The 9,718-nt window shown below is 34.5% G+C and overlaps 1 protein-coding gene across 10 annotated transcripts; it reads left to right on the top strand.

Annotated features, from left to right (window-relative positions):
• Positions 1 to 1,470: 1,470 nt before the first annotated feature.
• LOC114302758 (GDSL esterase/lipase At5g62930-like) lies at positions 1,471 to 8,583 on the top strand. 10 transcript variants are annotated; one of them, XM_082909398.1, is made up of 9 exons: positions 1,480 to 1,765; positions 2,016 to 2,078; positions 2,176 to 2,287; positions 2,394 to 2,609; positions 2,755 to 2,832; positions 5,044 to 5,184; positions 6,900 to 6,976; positions 7,388 to 7,552; positions 8,212 to 8,583. In XM_082909398.1, the coding sequence occupies exons 4-9, from the start codon at positions 2,511 to 2,513 to the stop codon at positions 8,378 to 8,380; spliced, it is 729 nt and encodes a 242-aa protein (XP_082765524.1). In that variant the 5' UTR covers positions 1,480 to 1,765; positions 2,016 to 2,078; positions 2,176 to 2,287; positions 2,394 to 2,510; the 3' UTR covers positions 8,381 to 8,583. The 10 variants fall into 10 exon arrangements, with proteins under 10 accessions (XP_082765522.1, XP_082765524.1, XP_082765529.1 ...); XM_082909405.1 differs by having other exon boundaries at positions 1,483 to 1,692; XM_082909399.1 differs by having other exon boundaries at positions 1,489 to 1,748.
• The last annotated feature ends 1,135 nt before the right edge of the window (positions 8,584 to 9,718 follow it).

Genomic DNA, 9,718 nt, shown 5'->3' with positions numbered 1-9,718 from the left:
AAAAGAAACAGAGAAAACCGAGTCTGGCTCGCAAATCGAGACAAGGCACAGAAAAGGGTTCGGAAGTCCGGAGGCAGGGCTCACGGCCGCGACTCTGAAACTTCTGAACGAGCATATTATGCAATATCACCTAACGCTCAACTGGTGACGTCTGAGTCTTAAGGTCGGTCAAAAATGGGGTGTCTACAAGTATGATTCTAGAGAGATAGAGATGAAGACAATGAGAGAGAGAGAGAGACAGAAGCAATGGAGAAAGACAGAGAGATAGATATTTTGAGAAAGGGCCCATGGTTCATCTCTATCCAAACTTTTTGAGAGATAGATATTTTGAGAAAGAGCCTAGATATTTTGAGTATTTAAATTTATTTTTTCAGATTTTCAATTTCTTTTTCATTTTTTATATTTGTCTAGTCAGGTATAATATAAATATATAATTTTTTTACAAACAGATAAAAAAAGTCACAAAAGACAAAAAATAAACCAAAAAAAAAAATTACTAAAAAATCTATATCCAAACAATACCTATAAACTTAATGGAAAAGTTAGTTAAAATTTGCCAAAATAATATATGTATCATTGAAACGACATTATTATAATTTGACAAATTACTTTATTTATTACCAAATTATAGCGATGGAATTGTTATTTATTACCAAATTATAGCAATAGAATTGGTATTATACAACAACCACACAATTAGAGATAGGGCTGTGCAAAATACTGCCCAATCTGTTAAAATCGCACCGATCCGCATTAATCCGCACCGCTCTAACCGCTAACCGCGGTTTAAACTTTAAAATTTATAATCCGCCAAACGAACCACTCCGCTCCGCTATAGTTAATATATATATATATATATATATATATTTTAACTTCCAATAAAATATCAATGTAAAAAGAGAAATGCTTTAAACCACTAATTAGTAGTGGCTCTAATGATGCGGCAGTGGGTCCCACCCACTGTCACAGTGTGTTTGTGCCTTTTTTTTTTTTCAATTGCCACCTCACTAGTGGTGGGATTAGTGATGGCAAATTACTAGTCTATAGCATTGCTCATGAAAAAATGAGTGTGAAAGAGATTTAAGATATGAAATTTGTTACAAATTAGTAGTTATATATATAAAACATATTATGCAAAATTACTTTGTGTTGTATATCTAAAAAATATTATACAAATTATTGTTATATATTATGTAAATATATGATAATTAGTTAGAATATTCTTCAATCCGACAATCTGTCAAAAATCGTCTAAACAGCAATTTGTTAATTCGCTAATCTGCCATTCAATTTATAATTTTCCTTTCAAACGTCCGACTCACACCGCACACACTCTTAACTAGAGGAGTTTGGATCCTTTGCCGCCCTTCTCTGCGACAGTTTCTGCTGCACTTAAAACGACGTCGGCGGCTTGGAGCAAAACTCCCCCGCCCCCCCCCCCCCAAAAAAAAAAAAAAAAAAAAAAAAAACAAAACAATCAGAGAAGGTGGGAAGAAAAGAAAGCACAGAGGAAGAGAGAGAGAGAGAGGAAGAAGAATAAGACCACCTCTTCAAACAGAGCCTTGTTCTTGTTCTCTCGCTGGCGAACTCCCATTGCTTCTTCGCCACAGTCGCAGCCCTCACTATTCGCCCGCCCGCCGCCTCCGCCTCCACCAACGCCAACGACCTCGTTTGTTCGTCTGTTGAAACATTGTATCAAACCTTTGATCTATGGGGATTTGAATAAATTAGCTTCACAGATTCGCGCGGTTAGCTTTTGAGATTTGTATTGATCTAATTTTTAGTCAATTTTGATTTATCATTTGGATATTCAAAGTGTTAATATGTATATATATATATATATATCTCAGATTTTTTAACCTCCAACTTTTGTTTGAATAGTTATTAATATTGGTGTTCTGGGTGTTTGACTGGTTGTTAATATTGGTGAACTTGATTGATTTTCGAAAGATCACAAATATTGTTAATATTGGTATTTTTCTGGGTGTTTGCCGGTTTGGGTTTTTTTGTTTTAGGGGGCTTTCACTCATCAAGATTTTGCAGGGCATAGAGGTACAATCCACACTGGTGATGTGCAGGTACAACAAGACATTGAATGTTTACTTTTTCATGTTGTTTTCAAATTCAGCAACTCATCACCAAGGTTCTTGTTTTCAATTTTTTTTTAAAAATAAGTTTGTGCAGTGGATGACGGCGGGTAGAGGGATAATTCATTCAGAGATGCCTGCAGGAGAAGGAACTCAATTTCAAAATATAGAGCAATAAACAAACACAGAGGAAGAGAGATGTATTGATCTGTATTTTGATTCTGTGTTTTTGTTTTTTTTTTTGTGTTTTGAAGAGGTGTTCTTCTTCTTCTTCCTCTCTCTCTACCACCCTATGTACCACCGTAGTCCCATGCTCTAATAGTCAAGTTGTCAAACGGGTTACGGGACCTCTCTCTTCTCTGTCTGCACATAGTCCGCATCATCACAGTGCATCTCCAAGCAGTGAGAAGAAAGAAGAGAGAAATGAGACCTGAAATAGTGATATTTGGAGACTCCATCACTGAGGGGTCATTCAAATCAGGTGGTTGGGGTGCTTCTCTCGCCAACAATTACTCTCGCAAGGTTCGCCCCATTTTGCTTTTACAATTCAATTTCTTGTTTTCATGGAAGATAATCTATTAATCTTGAGATTGAGTACCTACATACATACATACATACATACATCGCTTGTTGTATAATATTTTATTTATTTTGATAATTTTTGTAGGCTGATGTAGTGCTTCGTGGGTACAGTGGATACAATACTCGTTGGGCCTTGTTTCTCTTGCATCGCCTTTTCCCTCTGGTATATATCATCGCTTTTTAACATTCTCTCTTTCCTTTTATTGCTGCTTATACTTCTTTCTTGTATGAAACTTCTATTTTCACACATCACTGTCTCAGTCCACAAACCATTTTTACTTTCAATATCAACTTGCCAATAAAATTATATGATTCAAAAATCAACTTTCCGACAAAATGTTATAGTTCAGAAATCAACTTCCTATCCTAAGATATAGCTGAGCCATAAGTTTTCCTTCTAAAGTTGATTTCTGAACCATGTAACTTTGTTTGACGTTGATATCTAAATGAAAAAAAAATGTGTGAAGTAAATATCTAAGCCTCAATTTAGTTAGGATGAAAATGGTATATAATGAAAGAAATAGAAGAAAATAAATTTTTCCTGAGTTTGTTTAACATGAAAGTGGTGGAAGTTATAAAAAAATTAATTTTCTTATACAATTCATAATAGAATGATAATTAAGCTTTCAATTTCTTGCAAAAAATACAAGATAATACAAGAAAATTTAAATTTGTTATAAAAATAATTGCTTATAATTAGAATTCTTATTTTTTTTTTATAAAATTTTCATCCTAATCAAATTCATATGAGAAATTTTTTTTTTTTTCCTTTTCTTTTCTTTCACTTTTCTTTCTACCATTTTTACTTTCCATCATTTATTTCTTTTTAATCAAATGGATGTGTGAAAATATGAGCTACCATTAAAAGGTGGTAAAATGAATTCTGAATCCCATAAAAGTGACAAAAATGCCCATGGGTTTTAACACAATGAACTTACTTATGTACAAAGGCATTTTGGTCATTTTGTTTAAGTTGTTAACAATATAGGTGGTGCATTTTAATTCACAATTACAGGTGATTATGTGCTCATTTTCTAAATGTCTCTATCGTACATAGAAAGTTAAACTTGACCTAAAAATAAAAGAATTGTAGTTATTGATGTGAGCCATTTTAGCTTGTAACCTACACCGGCGGAACTAAAGACCATGTTTGCTATAACCAAAGTCACCACAATAGGACCATCCATCGCCATCATTACCACCACCATACCCCCATCATCACTGCCACCCTCACTACCACCACCACCACCATCACGACTATTGACATTGCCACCGCAACTACCACTACCACTACTTTCACCACCATCATGGCTACTGCTACGGCCATTGCTATCGCCCTTCCACCACTACCACTACACTACCACCACTACCACTACCACTACACTACCACCTCCACCACCATTGACATTGTCACGAGGCACCACCATCATGTTAATACCACCACAACCACAACCACTATGGTTGCTATACCATTACCACTACCACCACTACTACCACAATGCTCCACCCCCCACCACAGTGGCCACTGCTACCATGGCCACCACCATCATTCCACCACTACCACCACCACCACCAACAACAACAACATCACTCGTCCATCATCACCACAACCACATTCGCTACACCTCCACCACCATCGCCATTGGCGCCATCGCCATTGGCGCCATCGCCACCACCACTTCCACCACCCCCACTACCTTAGCACCACTATATAAAAATTAGAAGAAAATATTATAAAATCATGAATTTCAAAATTTCATCTTGTATATATCATACAACTTGTTTTAATTCAACACTTCAATTTTTATCAAACATGTTTTTAGATTAAAAAATTTAATATTCAGTCTTCAGTACTTAATTTTTAGTATTCATTTTCCAATTTTATCAACCACCACCTTAGTTTTTCATTTACAGTAACTCGTTTCATGGTTTTATTTTCCTGTCTTCTTCTGATGAATCTATGTTATGGTGTGGTGAAAAAATGTCTATGCAGTAGCATAAAAAATTAGTTGTTAAAATTCTGGTTCCATCATTGGATATAAGGAGGAAATATATAGATTATGCAGCTCATCAGCTGCTCTTTACTAGCTTTCTTAAAGACCATAAAATATTGGGATGTTTGCAATCCTTTTTCTTTTTATGATGCTTGTAAGCTCAGCTGGGTTTTTGGTTATGGTTTAAAAATAAATTCAGTAGTTCTTGATTATCTTAAAAGAAGGAAATATAAAATTGATTATGCCGCTAATCACTCACTCATTCTAAATGACCATAACATATTCAGTTGTTTGCAATGAATTTTTTAGCAATTGCAGCAGCAATGTCTTTATCTGTATTGTAATCTCAGCTGGACTACCCTTCGGGGTTTGTTTTGCAGGGCTCTACAACACCTCCTGTTGCTACCACAATCTTTTTTGGAGCTAATGATGCAGCTCTTTCTGGGAGGACCAGTGAACGGCAACATGTACCTACTGAAGAGTACAAGGAAAACCTCAAAAGAATTGTTCATCATTTGAAGGTTCAAAATTGTGTTTTCTATGATAATTTAGCACGTTCATTATTTCGTAGATTATGTTTCTTCCTGTTATTAACAGTTCTTATTTTCATGAAGAATTGCCAATTTTTCATTTAACCAAATTAAAGGAGATCACCAAGTTTTTGTCTTTGTTTAAGAGATGGTGCTGGGAGGGATAGTTTGGAAATGAATCTAAAATTAACATTTTTTGTGAAGAGAATGCTCAGTCGCGCACTTTATAGTCTAAGCTTTTACCATTGAACCAAGCAATGTGCCTTCTTATCAGACATAAAGTTTAAGTTTTATATGTGGAATATGGTGTGGGAAGGGGGAGGGAGGGTGGGGGGCAGGATTAAATGGACTGCCTCTAAAATAGGGTGACCTAAAAGCATGCTATCAAGAATTGATTAGTCATAATGAGGTATCTAAGAGTACTTTGGAACACAAAAGCACCTTCTAAGTTGGTTTCGTGTGCATGTGATAGTGGAAGCCAAAAGGAAAGCTTTTACCATGATAGTCTCTCTCTCTCTCTCTCTCTCTCTCAGTAAATCTTATTACAAGAAGGAAAATTTCTTAAACTGATTTGAACATTCAAGGAAGTCTGTGAGTCTATAGATCATTTCTCAGAAGCATTAATGTGCCTCCTCTTTTGTTTCTTTGATAAGTAAAGCATAGACAAGGCTCTTAGCATACTATGTTCATGTCAACACGTGCTAGATACGCATCTAAACGTGTTTTATTAATTTTTTTCTTTTTAAAAATGGACATGTTGTGGGACACAATCATTTAAATATTTTTTTTTTCCTCCAAAAAATGTAATAATTTGCTTTAACTTTCATACGTTCACATGGTAATAAATATTTATCTCTTTAGTTTGTTCCTTGATTTTTATTAGAATTGTTGTATCAGTGTCCTGTGTCCATAGACATGCTTCCTAGAAAATGAAGAAGGGTATGGGACACAGTGCCTTTATGTTTGTCATGGTGTTTGTAGCAGAGAAAAGATCGTTTGACAAGGTGAAGTCCTCAATGCATATTGTAAAGAGCAGATTTTGATCTTTTGTATAGTTGAATTGCTGATGGAGTAAATTATTCTTTTTGATTTTCTTTTGGGTTTTGTTGACTCAGATGGAGTCATGCGGCATGTGTGATGTAGCACATTTTGTATTTAAAAAAAAAAAAAAAAAAAAAAACTAACTTCACTTTGCTTAATCATATTTCTAGCACTTCAATTTAATGTCATTCTTCAATTAATTAATACTAGTAATCTGTATATTAATATTTGGAATATTGCACTTATGCTTCTTTAATACTGCCACCCTTTTTTTTTTTTTTTTTTGTGTTTGTGTTTGTGTGTGTGTGTGTGTTATATTAGTAAACATGATTCAAAGAGTGCCCAATGGGGCACCACCATCGTACACAGGGAGCATACAAGAGCTCTGGTTTTTTGAAATCATCACCTTGCTGTGTCAATTTTGTTTTCCCTTGAATCAAGTATTCTTCAGTCATGGTTCCTACTCATTTTAACACATTGTATGCTCTTTTCATAAAATTCTTATAGCCTGCTAAACACTTCCAAATTCTAAGTTTAGGGCCTGCACTTCCACTTCCACATCATATTTTTGCATTCTTCCCTCACAGTCCTTTCAGTATCTACTCTCTATGTACTTTTTTAATTGCTAATTAATAGCTTACTGTTTCTTGGAATGTTGACTGCAGGAATGCTCTCCTGCCATGCTTGTAGTGCTTATAACTCCACCACCCATTGATGAGGAAGGACGTTTTGAACAAGCACGGTACAATACTCTCTGCTCTTAATTTCAGATTTGATTATAACAGAAGGGAGGGCTGGAGATGGAACAAAATTTTGAACAAAATACTACATGATTTGTGTTAAAAAAAAGTTAAAAAGTTCATTTGAGATGCAATGAGCTCTCTACACTTTATTTATTTTTTTATATTTTTTATTTTTGTTCATCGTTTTACTATAAGGAAATCTACTCACCTTGGAGGGGACTTCAACCCCCGTTAATGCCCGTGGTCATAAAGGATTCGCCTCCCAGGTACTAGATGGGACAACAACAATGGCTACTAGCAGATTGGCTAAAACCATCTTGTACCCTAGGTTATGCATCAAGTTCAGTATGTGATTGTTTATTAAGACAGATATACATTATTATGGTAATAAGCTTAATTGGATTGAGCAGATCTTTATATGGCAAGAAAGCAATGGAACTTCCAGAAAGGACAAATGAAGTAACGGGAGTTTATGCAAAGCAGTGTGTTGAGTTGGCCAAGGAACTATGTCTCCCCTTCATCAATCTATGGTCCAAGATGCAGGAAACAGAGGGTTGGCAAAAGAAGTTCCTCAGGTCAGTGATGCTGTATATCATCACCAGTGCTGCATAACTGCATGATTACACATATAGTGCACATCAAAAAGTCTAGAAACATAGAAATCAAACACAGAATCAGACACAAAACAAATGGATGGATAGGATTCTTGAAAAGTGAGCTCCACCATAAATCTTGCATAATCTTATCCATTCATTTGTTTTCTGTGTTTAGATTCTATATTCCTAGCATTGTTATCCAATTAGAGCCTATAAAGGCACTGACATTTGGTTTCTGAAAACAAATGCTAAATCTTGATGTACTTCAATTACCATCAAAGAAGGCAAATGAACATACAACCATTAGCATGAATAAACCTCCAGGGGTTGGCCTAGTGACTTAAGGCCTGAGGCTTAGGGGTCTGCTCCCTTAAGGTTTCATGTTCGATTCCCCTAATCAATATAAAACCCTTGAGACCACGGACCGCAGGGAAACCTATTTCGATAAGCTTGTTCGGGATGTAGACACTTAGTCTGGTGCGCGAAAGTTAGTCTAGAATACCCTACATAACAAAAAAAAAAAAAAAATTAGCATGAATATTATAGTTGTCACAGACACTTTTAGTTTACTGGGCTTGAACTTGATGATTATTACTAGCATGAATGTGATCTAAAATTTCCTGTTGCGTTGTTTACAGCGATGGGTTGCACCTGACACCGGAAGGCAATGCAGTGGTGCACCAAGAAGTTGTAAGAGTTTTTAACGAAGCAGGGCTTTCTGCAACAGAAATGCCATATGATTTCCCTGATCACTTGGAAATCGACGGGAAGGCACCTGAAAAAGCGTTCCAGCAGCAATGCTTATGATGTTTTAGTTTTTATTGAAATTTTACTTTTGTTTCTTTTTTGCACACGTCTTGATTTCCACAACGGTAACGTCATTTTTTTTTTTTTTTTTACCTCTAAAAGACTATGAGGAACCTTTTTGGTGATTCTGCAATAGATTTTTACTTTATTTTTTGTTGTTTGATTAATAATTGCTATGCTGATATGTATGGCTTTGCTGTGAATCCCTTTTTCATTGAACTGCATTGATATTAAAATTAAAAGGGTTAATTACACTTTTCACCTATATAGTTTGACCAAGATTTGCCTTTAGTTCTAATTATTTCAGTTTGGACAATTTGTTCCCTACATTTTAAGTTCAGTTTCAATTTGGTCATTCAGTTTAAATTTTTGTTAATTGTGCCTACATGTACACATTAGAAAATTGACGAGTGCTTGAAATTGTTAATTTTAATCCTCAATTTGGATAGGATCAAGTTGAAACTACACTGAAGTGTATGGGTGAAATTGTTTAATTTGAAACTATAAGGACTATAATGAAATTTAAATCAAATTATAGGGTGAAAAGTGCAATTAATCCGAACTAAAAATATTGTATCCTGTATGGATGGTTGTATATGATATCATTTTAGACTTTGTACCTTTTCAAATACTATGCACTTCAAATTAGGGAAATGGTGGAGAGTTCCTAGCAGAAGTTGGGTAAATTACACAAATGGTCAAGCATAACACCTATTTCATTTTGGTCCTGCATCTTTAATTTGTTTCAATTGCATTTATGAGCTTCAATGTAATTACATATTACATATTAGTTTATATTTATCCAATGTAATTCCTCCTAACTGTTGTCTTAAACACATGAAAAATATTTTCATTAGTCTTATATCAATCAAGTATTTAAAAACATTGAGGACATTTTAGTATGCATGTTTATATCAATATATATATATATATATATTAATCAAATACACTCTGTAATTGACTCTTGGTAATGGAGTGATAGGTTTGGATATGCTTTTCATGTGTCTCATAATTCATTTAGGTAGAAAATGAGTTAAATTTCTCTCAATATTCTTCAAAGATTAATGTGAGACTGACATAAACATTTTTGTAGATTGTAATTACAAGCGGAATCACATTAAATTAATGTGTGAAGTTCAGTAATGCAATTGATATAAATTAAAATTAATAATCAAAATTAAAATAAGTGTTACTTTAGAGATCATTTGTGTAATTTATTTTAAACAGGTTTAATGGGTACAGCTTGAGACACATGCATGTTTAGCTATCGTTTTTTTTCAATTCAGAATAAATAAATAAATAAATAAAAGAAAAAAAAAATGGTGAACGACGGAATCC

The sequence above is a fragment of the Camellia sinensis genome, chromosome 15, assembly GCF_055761805.1.
Source record: "Camellia sinensis isolate YWXY chromosome 15, ASM5576180v1, whole genome shotgun sequence".
NCBI lineage: Eukaryota > Viridiplantae > Streptophyta > Magnoliopsida > Ericales > Theaceae > Camellia > Camellia sinensis.
This window is presented reverse-complemented; position numbering and strand designations above follow the sequence as displayed.

What these genes read in the sequence shown, in the direction of transcription:
- LOC114302758 (XM_082909396.1), top strand. Translation starts at nt 2,511, where the DNA reads ATGAGACCTGAAATAGTGATATTTGGAGACTCCATCACTGAGGGGTCA. An exon ending in TGCATCGCCTTTTCCCTCTG is followed by an intron (nt 2,833 to 5,043) that starts GTATATATCATC and finishes TTTGTTTTGCAG; the next exon opens with GGCTCTACAACACCTCCTGT. An exon ending in TGGCAAAAGAAGTTCCTCAG is followed by an intron (nt 7,553 to 8,211) that starts GTCAGTGATGCT and finishes CGTTGTTTACAG; the next exon opens with CGATGGGTTGCACCTGACAC.